The sequence below is a fragment of the Trichosurus vulpecula genome, chromosome 9 (assembly GCF_011100635.1).
Source record: "Trichosurus vulpecula isolate mTriVul1 chromosome 9, mTriVul1.pri, whole genome shotgun sequence".
Lineage (NCBI taxonomy): Eukaryota > Metazoa > Chordata > Mammalia > Diprotodontia > Phalangeridae > Trichosurus > Trichosurus vulpecula.
In genome coordinates, this window is record NC_050581.1 from 147,066,345 (window position 1) to 147,081,570 (window position 15,226).

The 15,226-nt window shown below is 38.4% G+C and overlaps 1 protein-coding gene across 1 annotated transcript in view; it reads left to right on the forward strand.

Moving 5' to 3' along the window:
• TXNRD3 (thioredoxin reductase 3) overlaps positions 1–14,477 on the forward strand; it is a 32,772-nt gene extending 18,295 nt beyond the window's left edge. Inside the window, exons 8-16 of the mRNA XM_036738763.1 lie at positions 263–378; positions 487–712; positions 962–1,054; positions 3,097–3,173; positions 4,062–4,218; positions 5,066–5,173; positions 8,541–8,636; positions 12,975–13,109; positions 13,319–14,477. Coding sequence (XP_036594658.1) covers positions 263–378; positions 487–712; positions 962–1,054; positions 3,097–3,173; positions 4,062–4,218; positions 5,066–5,173; positions 8,541–8,636; positions 12,975–13,109; positions 13,319–13,381 — 1,071 coding nt within the window. The 3' untranslated portion in view covers positions 13,382–14,477. The remainder of the gene's footprint in view (positions 1–262; positions 379–486; positions 713–961; positions 1,055–3,096; positions 3,174–4,061; positions 4,219–5,065; positions 5,174–8,540; positions 8,637–12,974; positions 13,110–13,318) is intronic.
• The last annotated feature ends 749 nt before the right edge of the window (positions 14,478–15,226 follow it).

A 15,226-nucleotide genomic window follows, 5' to 3' on the forward strand; every position in this document is an offset into this window, starting at 1 on the left:
TGTGTGTGTGTGTGTGTGTGTGTGTGTGTGTGTGTATGCGTATGCATACGTGCATATGCATATACACAAATGTATTGTGCTTGCTGGCTTAGGTCGTAAATTTGTAGGGAGTGTGACTACATCATCGAAATTCACTTTGTAGTGCATGTGGTGTGGCACTACATGCGATTAAGCACATAAATCTTTCTGATGATGTCTTATTACATATATGCTTTCAAGAAAATATGACTGCCTTCAGTTGTTTCACCTTCTGTTTTTCCAGGCAACCAATAGGAAAGGACAGGAAACCTTTCACACTGCAGGGAAGTTTGTCATAGCAACAGGTGAAAGACCTCGGTATTTAGGAATCCCAGGAGATAAAGAGTATTGTATCACTAGGTGAGGTACAACTGAAAGGGTAGCATCACTTTAAATTGTCTCATCTTCATAATTAGGGGGAATTCCACCTAAATCTGAATGAGTTGGTTTTGCTTCTTCCCCATCTAGTGATGATCTTTTCTCCCTGCCTTATTGCCCTGGGAAGACGTTAGTTGTGGGGGCTTCTTACGTTGCCCTGGAGTGTGCGGGATTCCTCGCTGGCATCGGGCTAAATGTCACAGTTATGGTGCGGTCCGTCCTTCTTCGTGGCTTTGATCAGGAAATAGCTGAGAAAATAGGTGCTTACATGGAACTGGAGGGTGTGAAGTTCCTCAGGAGATACGTACCTGTGAAGGTGAGTGTGTGGAGTTTGGGCATCCTTTAAGAAAAATCCTTCAGTATCTTAACATTTACCTTATTCCACCCTCCTCAAATCAACTCTTCCCTCAGGGTGGAAATCTCATGGGGAATAGCAGTCGCAGATATTCCATCTAAATTCATAAGAGCATTGCAGATATTCTTGTGGGAAGCTGAAAGTTGTATGTAATGTTGATTCAGGATTTACTGCTTTCTTTGGTGTAAACATATAATTTATTGTTATCAGATTCAGCAGTTAGAAGAAGGCACACCTGGAAGACTGAAAGTGGTAGCCCGATCTACGGAAGGGTCAGAAACTGTAGAAGAAGAGTATAACACAGTAAGTTTGCAATATAATCTATCCCTGTACATTTTCCAGGGTCAAGAGTCTGAAAAAACAAACCAAAAAAGTGGATCCAGGTTAGGAATATACTCTGGGTCATACTTTGTGAGAGACAGCAATGACTGAGTGGCTAGAAGATTGGCTTTGGAGTCAAGTCCTACTTCTGAGGTATGCCAGCTGTGTAACTACAGACAAGGTTTTTAACCTCCCAGTGTTCCAGGCAACTCTCAAAATGATAGGTGTAGGTAAGTTGCTGATTGGCATTGGTGGAAGGAATTTTCACCCTGGGAGGTCCCCCCAAATGCTGTTAAACTAGGTAAATGCCTCTGGTGTTGGGATCAGGACTGGAGGCCACTCAGTCTTACTGTTAATGACATTATTCTCCCCGTGGCAGCAAGAACCATGGAAAGAACTAGTGAAACATCTTGTGTGCTTACTGTTCATAGGCCAGATATCAGGGGTGGGGAACCTGTGGCCTTGAGGCCACATGCGTGGCCCTTTGACTGAATCCAAACTTCACAGAGCAGATCTCCTTAATAAAAGGATGCGTTCTGTAAAACTTAGATTCAGTCAAAAGGTTGCACCCAAGAACCTAGAAGGCCATATATGGCCTCGAGGCTGCAGGTTCTTCACCCCGCCAGATGGTGTCTTTGAATCTGTTTTACAAGACAAATTATTTTTTAAAAGGCTTCCTTTATCACAAGTGTAACTGGAGCTTTTTATAATAGAGATGAAGACCTCCTCTTGGCCCTTTGTACCCGGTTGTGATCATATAAATAGCCTGCTTCTGGAAATTGGTGTGGAAAAGAGTAGTGGCTTGACCACTTGATCGGGATGAACATTTTTCTGTTTCCTGACCTTCATAAGAAGTATTCTTGGGGTTAATAGGATCTGATGAGAGTTTCAAATTAGAGGAGTGATAGTAGGTCTGACAGATACGAAATAGAAGGTTGTTCAAGGAAATTGAGCTGGTACAAAGAAGGGATAAGAGAATCAGTGAAGAAAATAAAGTGGGTTTGAGAGCAGGCTTATTTGATTGAAGCTAAAGTGAACAAAAGAACAGGAAGAGATAGTAGAAATCGAGTGGTCGGAGGACTTGAAATTAATTGTGAATTGGTCAAGTCTTATAAAGGGCAGTGGGTACACAGAACCTAACATAACAATGGAGAGTTTTTGGAAAGAAGTGATTTGTTCAAAGTGGCAGATAAAAGAAGATAATTTTAGCAGCCACATTTTGGATTGAAAAAAGGCTGAAAGCCAAGGAGAAGGAGTGGGATAATCCATCATTTAAGTTTCTCTATTTCATTCTGTTTAATGTGCACCATTTGATATCTCTACCCCCATGCCTCCCCCTGCTTCTTCCCATCCCCTCTTTTTCTTTCTCTTCCCATTTCCTTAATTTAGCAGTAAGAATTTATTTCTTAGGCTGTAAGATGCAGTTTTGTGTTCTGGTTAAACAATTATTTGAATGATTTTAAACTGTAATGGTCTTGTAAACTGAACATGTTTAAATTCATTAGAGAGGTAAAGCAGATACTGCTAGCTCAACTGTTAGCATGAAATATTTCTTAAACATATTTTTATTCCAAATTTAAACACCAAATAAAATGGTCATTTCCTTCTAGAAGAACACAAATAGATTATATACAAAATTGCAGTTGTTTATTATGGACAGCCTGCTTTTCTTGTTAAGCGTATTATACGTTCAGCTTGTAGCTCTCAGAGTCATTCTGCTTGTCGGTGCTTCTTTTCGTCCTGCCTTCTGTGCTTATGAAATATTATTTTGAGTAACTATTTGGATGTTCCCTACACATTATAACCAAAACATACAGGCCAGGCAAAGTTTATTCTCATTGTTGTATTTTTGCTTTGCCTAGCCCCTTTGAATTAGTCTTGACAATCTGACTTCTCAAGTTATTCAGGGGAAAAGTAGCTTTAATGGCTAATGAAACTATGGGTAATGAGTAACAGGATATAGGACATAACTTAAAATCTATCTGGTTTATACATAGTAGCTGTTATATTTATTTGATATATAGGTTTTGTTAGCCATTGGTCGAGACTCCTGTACAAGGAAAATTGGCTTGGAGAAGATTGGTGTCAAAATCAATGAGAAGTAAGTGTATATGACCTTATTGATATTTTACTGGCACAAAACACATTTTCATTACAGATAGCTACTTGGAAATTAGCACTTAACTAGTAAGGTGTGAAATTGCCAGGAAATGTTAATCTTTTAAGTTTGTCTTTCAAAAAACATTGTGTTATCACATCATTACTGATAATCAGTCTATTTCTATAGTCACTAAGCCTTTATTGAGCGCATCGAGTGTTTATTATTCTGTAGTCTTGCATATTAAAGCAGTTATGGCAGTACAATTACCTCCTGATAATGGTTTCTAGGAGATGCCCAAGCAGTAATCTAGGCATGGTATGATGGGGTCCTGTATGGTCAAGATAACTCTCAAGTATAGACTGCAGAGAGAATCTGGAGATAGTCCTGGAAACCCTGGAAGTATGCTTGATGTGCTGTTTGGTGATCATCTATGAACCAATATTTGTTGAGGCTGTAAATAAAGAAGGTTGAGTCGTTTTAAGTTATGTGTATGACTAATAGCTGACAAGATTGTGGAGCGTGCTGGTTTCTCTTCTGTTTGAGACTAGAAAATTAACCAGTCAGAGCTTTTGTTTGTGGGGTCAGATTCAGGCTCCCTGTTCCTATGGATGGGGGGCCAATTTAATTCATTCTCTACTATTTTTTTCCTTTCCTGTTTGGGGTTTATTGGCTGGGGAATTGGTATACTTGGAGGTAAGCAGGTGGCTGAGGAAATGGAGTTTCCATTCTTATTGCTGTCTAATGGGCATTAAACTCTTTGTGGGAAGATTGCCAAGAAGATGGGATGTATGAAGTGCCCAATTAATCTATAAAGTGCAATATATATTTTTATTCCATTCACATGAGCCCAATGGTAATTTTTAAAAAATTTTATCCATTTAAACTTAGGACTGGAAAAATACCAGTAAATGATGAGGAACAAACCAATGTGCCCTATGTTTATGCTATTGGGGATGTGTTGGAGAATAAGCTAGAGCTCACCCCAGTTGCTATACAGGCAGGAAAGCTGTTGGCACGAAGACTTTTTGGGGGACGGTTAGAAAAGGTAAATGCATATATGTTCTTTGAGGTTGGGTTAATATTTTTAGCTCAAAATGCTTTGAGTTTGGGTTAACATTTTGATCAAAATGATTTCACTAGTATCTATATGCCATTGGCAATTGTTGCAAATGTAGAGGAACTTTTTGATAAGGAAAATGTTTTAAACTATAAATTAAGTTTTGAGAACCCAGAGGCTATACTACAGCAAACTGGGGCACAACTCAATTTTGTGTGTGTGTGCTGTGTGTGTACACATGACACACTCAACAAGCAAGTAGAGGGCCTAGAGAACCTCCTTCAAAATGACTGGCAATTTGCTATTAATCTCTCAGTTTTTATATGAATCTGGGTAAAAGGTTGAAGTGCTTGAAAATCATTTACTTTCAAGTAATGTATTTCCCCAGAAGTCTTCTTTATAATAACTATTAATTTGTATTTTCCATGAAAAAGGAGGTTTATTTAAGGAAAGAGAAACTGCAGGCTGCCTCATCCTAAATTGTCCTACAGTTGGATTTGGGGGGAGTCTGCCCTCATATAATTTTTTTCTATATTTCAAGTTATATCTTAATAGTATTTTAAAATTTCATCCCAATTTTATGTCCTTCCTAATCTTTTTTTCCTATGTCAATTCCTAATGTCATTTCTAATAAAGGACAGAGATCATATCATATGCTTCCCTTGTATCCCTCACAGTATGGATCATAGTTGTTAGATATGTAGCAGGCACTGAGCTAAATAATTGTTAAATTGAATTAAAGTCATACTTTTTGCTTAAAATATAAATACTTATACACAGATTTCTGTTGCTGTTTAAAGGATTATAAAATAAAGGAGTGTGTTTTATCTTTTAGTGTGATTACATTAACGTCCCAACTACAGTGTTTACTCCTTTGGAATATGGTTGCTGTGGATTATCTGAAGAGAAAGCCATGGAATTATATAAAAAAGATAATATAGAGGTAAGGTTATTGAATTACATTAGCTTTAGAAGGACCTCTCATTTATAATTAGCCAGCACCCTCCCTCATTGTACTTTATAGCTCATAATGGTTTCCAAATGTTTTGTTGTTTTGTAATGTTTTGTTATAATTAATGCTTTGCTACACGTTACATTCCCCTTCTAAAAGAGCTACAAAGAGAACATCTTTTGTTCAGTAAGTGAAAAGGATTTTTTTTAAATTAAATTTTACTTTTTTTTTCCTAATAGGATTTTTTTTTCTTCCTCCCACTTCCCTCTGTCTGTCTCTCTCCCTTGGGGAGAAAGAATGGAAAACAAAACAGTTGACAAATACACCTAGTTAAGCAAAACAAATTCCCACATTAGTCATGTCCAAAAATGTTCTCCATTATTCCTCTGGAGTCATGGTTGATCACGGCATTGATCAGGGTTCTTCAGTCTTTCAGATGTGTTTGTTTACAGTATCACTACTCAGCATCAGTACTGTAAGGGTTTCCCAGGTTTCCCTGAACTATCCCTTTCACCATTTCTTACAACACAGTAATGTTCCATACGTTCATATGTCCTATTCTCAAGGAACTTGGGATCTCCTGAAGGTCTGTCGGATCACAAGACTTGAAGAGGAATTACTGCTTGAGCATGTAACAGAAGAGCAGTTAAATCTCAATTTTAGAGGTTCAGGAAATAGTTCCACTTTAATTCAGCAAACATTTATTAAGCACCTACTGTGTTACAGATTGTGGGAAGTACTCTGGACACAAGACAAAAACTAAACAGTCTCTACCCTCAGAGAGTTTATGTTCTACTATACACAGATAAGTAAGTAGGTATCTAGGGGCTCCGGGGGTATAGTGCTGGGCGTGGAGTTGAGTTCATACCCATATTCAGCTTCAGGCACTTAATGTCTGTGTTATCCTAGGAAAGTCATTTAACCTCTATTTGCCTCAGTTTCCTCATCTTTAAAATGTGGATGATAATAGCACTCGACCTCACAGGGTGTTGTTAATAATTGTGAAGTGCTTAGGCCTGTGGTGCCGGGCACATAGTAGGTACCATGTCAATACTTACTTCCTTCCTTTCCCTCCCTCCCCTCAAATATACAACATTTACAGAGTAAATACAAAGCGATTTTGGCATTTTGTCATTTATAGACCAAATTTTACCCTGCAAGTGAGACATGGAAATGTATTTCCCTCTGCTTGTTAGAGAATCTGGGAGCTCTGGGTGCAGAACGTGGCGCGTGCTGACGTTGGGTCCTTATGTTGTTGATTTTGCTTAATTGTTTTTGCTTTGAGGAAAGGTCACTGGGTAGGGAAGAGGGAAGGGCATATTTGAATGTGACTGGCAAAAACAAAAATCTTTTTAAAAAATCCAACAAGGTAATTTCTGGTGTAGAGAACTACTGGCGACCAAACCACCAGGTACTATTATTTTTAGCCACTTCCTGGGATATGTTATTTGGACTCCAGTGTTTTTGAGGTACAGGGTCATTTTTATAATGCTATATTGATGGAGAGAACTAAAATTTACTTGATGTAAGGGGAGAGTCGGCGGATGGGTGTCGATGTGGAATTAGGGTTACAGCAGTGGTTTCCAAAATGGTATGCCCCTCTCAATGAACATTTGAACTCACGGACCTACTAGAGGTAATCCTAACTTATAGATCCTGTGTGTGCACCGCTGTATTACTATATTGTCATATAGCTTGTCCAAAAAAAGACATTTTAAGACAGTGACATAAAGAAGTATTTAACATAGTTTTTGATTTATTTGTTAACAGTACTGACCTTATATCTTTGTTGTGTGGGCTGGGTCTGTTCCCCGCTTTTGCCACATCTATGCATGTGTTCCCCGGTGAGACAGGTAGGGGGAGTAGTGGTGGGCTGGTGTGTTCAGGAAAAGCCTGGTGCCTTTGGATACCATTGCTTTCACCTTCCCTAAGTTCCGTCCCTACGTGGTGGAACTTTTGGCTCTCTCTTCCTTGATACTGAGAATGCTGTGTCATCACTATCTCCCTGCCTCGGCCGTGAATTTGGGAATTGAGTGATAAAGTCATTTCTAACAGACTCTAGCTCCTCCTACTCCCCTTGGGCACAGGAACCCCAGTCCATAAGCCTTTTTCCTTACTGCCTCACATGGAAGATGTCTAAGGCTGGGGTCATTCTCTGACTGCTGGCCTGTGGAAAGGATTTTCATTGCTCTTCCAGTAGGGTCTTATTCTAGCATCTACCTGCTTCTTTTGACTTCCTAATAGATTGTCTTGTGCGCCCCCATTTGGAGACCCCTTTTTTAGAGGATATGATTTATATTTATTAAGTGAACTAAGTTTAATATGATGGAATTTTAACTGGGTCTTAGAAATTGTGATAGTAGCCATTCCATATTTAAAAAGTTTTTAAGCTTTTGGAAATTAAAAGAACAGAAAAGTAAAAATGTAGACATGGGAAAGGTGAGTTTGTTAGGCAATACCCCAAGAGCAGTTGTGCCTTTGTAGAAAATGGGTGCCTCAAGTTTGGGGATCTGAAAGGTTTGAAATTTGTAAGGTTTGCTACACAAGTAAGTCAGTTCCCCCCTTTTTTAATTTATTTTTAAGAATCTTTTGTAACCATGACTAAATGCTGTACATAAATAAATACACTGTATAACTATGTTCTGTAGACATTCAGCTCTGATACTCAGTGCTTTTATTAATCTCAAATTTCTACCCCCAAAGATTTTGTCATCAAAATGAAACCCTCACTCTTAGTTTGCCAGTTGAATTGCACATCCCCCAGGGAGTCAGAGTAAGATCAACATATCACCTCTTGCTTATTGCTGTACAGGCTGCATCTGTTCACCACCCAGTAGTGGGTTTATGTTTCTGAAATGGCTATTTGGAAGACCAACTAAAGATGAGAAGTGAACTGACTGATATCTTCCCTCTTCCCAAACATCCCAACTTCTTTCCTTCAGTCAGTGTAACCAGAACTCATGGTTGCTGACTGTGCCCACCATATATGTGCCTTAATATTTGTAGGTTAGGGGTTGGAATATGATGTGAAGGATTTTAAACATATCGTAGTCACTGGATATATTAAAAATACAATTACTTTCCTCTATTTTTCCTAAGCTTATTTTCAAATCTAACATTCTTTCAGTGTATTCAAACTAATGTAAGTAACTAAAAGTTGGAAAAATTGTGAATCTGTAATTTCAGGAGGGATGCGGGCCTGAATCACAGGTTAAATGATTCAGATTATGGGATTTAAACTCGTCACACATTTTTTTTTCCCAAAGAATATTGTTTTTCTTGGAGATTTACAAGAAAATTGAATTTCAGTAAATCACTTTCTGCCACAGTAAAATATTTTTCCCCAATTCTCTTCTAGGTTTATCATACCTTTTTCTGGCCTCTTGAATGGACAGTAGCCGGCAGAGAAAACAATACTTGTTTTGGAAAGATAATTTGCAATAAACGTGATAATGTATGTATTAGAAGTGGAAATGAATTAATAATAACCTTGAGAGGGTAACTTTCATTCATGAAATATGAATTTTGGTGATGAACTTCAAAGAGATTTGATTGCAAAGCACATTATTATTCAGATAATTATCCAATTAATGTTTATCTGACTTGATTGAGAAAATGACAAGTTATATAATTGAAGCTTAATAACATCATATGCTTGTAACTGTTTTCATTTTAAAGGTGTTCTTACTTGCATTTTAAAATTAGACATAATATTTAGAAATTTAGTCATTAGCTAATATAACTCATGGCTTTGGATTTTGTTCTGTTTTAAGTAAATTTTTGTTCTTTCAGAAGAACTTTGAAAAGGGTATCATTTGCACAAGGTACAAGTGAAGACTGCTAATCTCCTGGAGGAGAACATTTGGAATAATCTAAAAAGAACAGAGATTTGTTTCATATTAAGTTCTTCTCTTGCAGTAGTTTTACTTGCTTTTCTGCCTATACCAATAGTAAAGTCACAGGAAACTGTTAACACTCTTTAATCCACAAATATTTATGGAGCCACCTCCTCTGCAGACAGCGGAGATGCAAAGAGGGCTCCATAGTCACTGTCTTGTGGATAACTCAGATTAGGTAATGGCATGCGGTACTTGCTAAATGAGCAGTTTAGATGGTCAGTGCTATGGCACTCATTAATCAGAGTTCTCTTCTGCCTGGCACTGGTGTATGTTTTCAGTACCATGACAAAGGATGTTCTTGACGATGATCCCGAGACCCTGCAACATTGTGAAATGCCTTCTGAATTGTGAAGGAGAGATAGAAATTGTGTTCATATTTTCTGACGTTAGTGTATTTTATTGTGTTCTGATTTTTAATTATTTTGAAACTTGCTGATTCCCATAGAGCACATAAGATATCAAATTCTACCTCCTCCAATCTGCATCACACTAATGGTAAAGGGAAAGGCAGCTAGTTGAGTTTCTCCTTTTTCTCCAGGGATGGGTGGGGATTGGATGGAAAGATACCTGTTAAACTAGAGAGGCAGGACTAAACTAGTCCGGATTGGGAAGTCCAGGATAAATTGGGAGAAGCTGAGGCTTGCAATTTCCAAACTCGTCCTGACATTTTAACTGGCATTGGTATATACCAGGTGCTTCCAAGGCCCCAGGCAAAAATGCCATGTAGGCAAAATTGCAAAATTGTTTTTTGTCTTAACACCTCACTCCTCTGAACAGCTCCTCATTGCTGTGCAGCTTTCTCACATTGCCCTCTGGTCATAATTTCTTTCTTAGGCCTGTCCTCATTTCCTTTGCCAGTCAAAGTTCTCCTTCCTGGTGTGTTGTCCTATATAAATAACAAGCTTGTAGATTTGTGAAATATTGGGGCTTAGAAATCTGCTTATCTGATTGGAATGATTTATACTGAAGCATGTATAAAGTTTAGTCCTCCCTTGGTGGCATTTGAAGGTTAAAACAGGAAATGGTTCTCTAAATGGTGGACTGGGAGGGGAGGATAATTTGAGCCGGTGTGCCTGGTTTATCCCAGCCACCACTTTATCTCTGGGATTCCTCCCCTTTGCCCACACTGCCAGAGAACATAAGGTAGTCATTAATTAGCAATGCATCTTTGACAGTTTCCCCCCAAACTCCCCTTCCTCTTTACAGGTAAAACAAAACGGTCATTGAACACTAGACCTCCCCAGTCTGACATCTTTCTCAGTTTTCTTAGAGCCGCTTTACCGTGAGTCTTGTATGACCAGACTCCCCATTGTTTCATGATTGTTGGTGTAAAAAATATTATACTACTTTATATCATTTTTAATTTCAACCAGACCCAGAGCCTGAATTAATGAGTAACTGGAAGAAGATCCAGGACCCGGGCTTCTTTGTTCTCTAAAAGTTTGCTCAGAGAATACCCTTACCTCTGTCAGCAAGGCCAGATTAGACTGACCTAAGGACATTCTCACCCCTGTTAGCCATTAAAGGATGAGACCCTAACCCCAAGAGAGACTACCTTGCTTAATATTAACTGACCTTTGTCAACATTCTTTACAACCCTATTCCATTAAGGAAAATCCTCTTCTTGTATCATGGTTAAACATACATGGGGGTCATAAACATGAGGTAATACAGGCTTGCTGGAGCTGCTAAAATAACGTATATAAGTTTTCTCATTCCTTTGTTCAGGCAGTCAGAGCTTATGCTCTGACCCCTTGTACATACAAGTAAGCTAGCTTAGTTATGCTTTAAGGGAAAATAATAAACAACATGGATTTTTCTATCACCTAGCTCTGTTGTTTCCTTCAGCCAAATTTTCAGGTTTAACATTGGGGATAGTTAGATGATGGAGAATAAGGCGTAATAGAATGTTCAGGCTTAAAAATGAACTGTATGACTGAAAAAGCCTACAGATTTTTGAGAGTTGACTCAAAGCTTACTTCTAATTTCAGTAATGAGACTTCATTGTCAGGTAAAGAAGAAGGTGGGAGGAAGGCCTGGCTGAATGTCAATACTGGCATTTATAGTAAAATAATATCTTTGGCCCCGTTTTATATTTTCATTGTAAAACCCATCTTTTGTGGGTATTTGTAGTGACAAGTGATGAAAATTGAGCATAATTATATGACCATTTATTGTTGGGGAAAACTTGCTTCATCAAAATGTAGTCATTTTATCTTTCTCCATTTAAAAAAAAATTTTATTGTATTTTTTATTTTATATCTTTATATCCTTTTTATAATACAAGGTGTATTATAATACCTTGTATTTTTATGTGACATCCATTTTCATTTGTGTTCTACATTCTGTTTTTTCCTTCTCCACTAAAGAATGCTGCTTCAAGATCAGGAAATTAATTTCTGTTTAACAAAGACCTTGGTGGCCTAGTGTTTAGAACGCTTGAAACTTAGTAGCTCTGTGATGGTTAGGCAAGTCACTTAACCTTCTCTGCCTCAGTTTCCCCTAGAGCCACTGAAATGTCAAAAATAGTGTAAATGCCATACTAAAGGATTACAAACGTTAGTTTTCTGTAATTTTGGTTTTTTTTAAGGAACACAGTTCAAATGAAGGGATACAAATGATCTCTTCCGAACAGTCATGTCCAAATGTCATTACCTCCGGGGCACAGTACCTTAAAAGGCACTGTTTGTGGATTCTGATCTCTGAAAAAAGACTCCTTAAGGGCCTTCTTTTGTTGTGAAAATACAGAAGGCTCATAGTGGGTACTTCATAATTTGTCTCATATCCATTCATTTTAAAGTGAATTGTTCTGGCTTAGGGAGCTTAGGAGTAAAAGACTGAAGAGCCCTTAGAGACATCTCTTTTGCCAGAGAGTCAAAGGAACTAGCCTAAGCTAGTTGCTCTTAGTCATGGGCAGAGCTGGGAATGGAACACAGGATTTCTGCCATTTATCTTTTGCTTAAAAGCCACAAAAATTCTTGAGTTTGTATAGCCAGTTGCCAAGATTTTCACAGATTGTAACTAATTCTAAAAAGGAAAAATGAACAGTCCCCATCTTTGAGGAGTTTGCAGGCCAGTTGAATGCTTGACATTTGATGTTATACCAGCATACTATGTTGTCCATATGTTAAATAGACTTACTTCTATATATCAGGATGGATCATTTAAACAGATCTTCTCCACAGTGCAGTCCAGATTTCTGTGGGCTCTTGCCGTCCTACTTTACCCACTTTTATGGGTCTTTCTCTGCCTATTGTACACATTTGGTGTTGAGGCATGTAGTTTAGTCATCTAATTTGGTAATGGATGAATGAAATCTGAGGAAAAAACAAAAGATGAGCAGCCTGAAAGTTAACAACACTTTCATTTGAAAATTTCCTGAGAGCAGAATATAGAGTCTGTGAGCACAACTGCACCTGTGGCCTCTGAACACCTGGTTGGAGGGTTAGGCAAAGTTCTGCTGGAGCCTCTGCTTTGAGCTCTATGTTTTATGTCAGGAGCCTCGGCCAGTAACGCCCTGAATTTACTGTAACATCAGCCTCTTGGGAGTGTTCTGATGTTGGACTTTAATTCTGATTTGTTGTGTTGGTGTTTAGTAGCACTTGGGCATAATTCTAAAATTTACATCATACTAATGAACTCCTTCATGCAGTTGTTAAATTGCTTGTTCTGGTAAATTTGAGAGCAAATTAACTCTAGATGTGCATTTACTGCCTCATTTAACTGATTCTTACAGCAACTCCGTTTCATGATAATGTCCTAGACACAGTTCCAAAATAGGATTATTGTTCTGTAGTAGAAGCTTTATATATATCCCAGCTTTGAAATCATGGGTAAAGCATTGCTATTCAGACTTTTAACCTGGGGCTTTTTTTATTTTGTTTTTCATGAAGAATCGGGTGATAGGATTTCATGTGCTTGGCCCCAACGCTGGTGAGGTTACCCAGGGCTTTGCAGCTGCGATGAAATGTGGCCTCACCAAGCAGTTGCTTGATGATACTATTGGCATCCATCCTACCTGTGGTGAGGTAAGAGAAACAAAAGAATGTTGTACCGACCTCCATGCATGTTTGAAAAGTGGTCTAAAAAGCTAGTCGATAGGTACCAAGAATATAATAATTGCTTTAGCTGTTGTCAGCAGATATTTTTTGAGAGACAAAACAAATGTAGTTTATATTCTCTAAGTTAAAGTACCAACAACATAACTTGTTTTCTTTCTTTTCTTTTGTTTAAACAGATCTTCACAACTATGGAAATTACAAAGTCATCGGGACTGAGTATCACTGAGAAGGGCTGCTGAGCTTAGACCCTGCTGCTTTATAGTTTTCCTTGTCATGTATACTTTTCTCAGTAGATTTTTTAAAATACCTAAATATACTCAGGTAAAACAGAGGCAGAGCAAATATGTTAGAGCTCAGAAAAGATATAGGACTTTTCTTTGGTTATTGTAGGAAAGCTCATCGACAAGGAAAACAGCTTAGCAGCAGGGTATTTGCCTAAGAAATCTTGACTTCCTTGGAAAAGCAGTGATTCTGCTTCCTTGATGTCATAGCTCAGAACCCTATTGTGAGGTGAGCTATGACTGATGATTCCCTTGCAAGTCAGGACCCCTCCCTCTCCAGTTCAGATGACCGAACATCCTCCTGAAGGAACTCGTGAGTCGCACAATTAGCCACAATTAACTTTCCTAGTTGCCAGTGTGTTTGTCTCTCTACTTTGTTATTTGTGTAAAAACTTTACCCAGAAGTAAAGTTGACTGTAAAACTGCACTATTTTAACAGATCAACCTAGAATTCACAGCTGGTCTCTTACAAATTGGACTTGGAAATTGAATTATTTCTGATAAGGTGTTCAGATATGTAGTAGGTTTACTTGAGTGTGTGTGTTACCATAAAAATTCTGTACAACTCAGAGGATTTTTTGCCTGACAGTTGGTGATCTTTTTGTTAGGTAGCATATGAATGCTACCCATTCTTGTTTGTTTGCCCTTTGGCACTGCAGAGATCAAGCTGGGCTGTAGGCTCAGACAGTGCTACACATCGTCTAGGCAGCGTTCTCCATAAACCATTTTCCCTTGGAGTATGTTCTATCTCCCTCCCTTTTAGAGACCTGACTCATGATTTTCTCTCACTCGTGCATTTCCTCACATCATTAACACACCTGAAGCCATTTTTCCCATGGTATTATCTCTACTATGAGAAAGTGTCTCACCTGGGGAGGGGGAAATGCTTGAATTTTTTTTCACTTTGGTCCAAAGAATAAAATTACAAGACTGTTTTCAATATTGTATTATGTGAAATTTAAGTAATTTCTAATGGTTTTTAACTATTTAATCCACAATGTATTATGAAATCTAGGTTCAATAAATGAACAGCTACAAGTGGTATGAAATTTCATTTGGACTGTCGCAAACATTTATGTGTATTTCAGATCCTGAATGATTGTATTAGCATTGATCTTGATGCAACTTCACACTTTGTAATGAACGCAGTAGCCAGTTGGTCTGGTACCATTGTTTTGGAGGGGGGATTAGACAGCTTTATGTATTGGATGATCAGGGTGGATGCACCGGTGTGGAACTGAATTTACATCTATGGCAAAGGTGCATTAGTGGTCAGTAAATTAGTAGATTGTGTCCGTGTTGATGCTTTAATTCTACATCTAAAAGTAAGTGTGCTTGTTCAGCTGATAAATTCTGAACCTTCGGCAGATCAGAGCCGTGTTGTAGAGGCCTAAGTTCTTCAGCAGGAGCGTATACATTCATGTTTGTGAATTGCTTCCCCTCACTTTCCCAAGATCGGGTGGGTTTTATTTTGTCTTCGGGGGTGAATGAGAGCAGGGACAGGGAAGCATTTTTGAATTATAGTCTCTCTTGGAAACCTTCGTCCTGTACCTGCGCTGGTTCTTCCCTTCTCCCTAAAGCTCACAGTGGCATGGAATATGATGGGGGACTGGTCCCCCACCTCTGGAATGTTTTATGTCAAGCGAGGCTAGAACAGTGATTTTTATTTATAACACTTTACTGGGAAAGAAAAGAAATGTAGGGTGGATGTCAATGTATGCTTGTTCACGAGGTGGATGTAAATCTTCATCTTCATGCACAGAGGTAACACGAGGTAAGCATTGCAGTTTTGGTGGAGTGGAG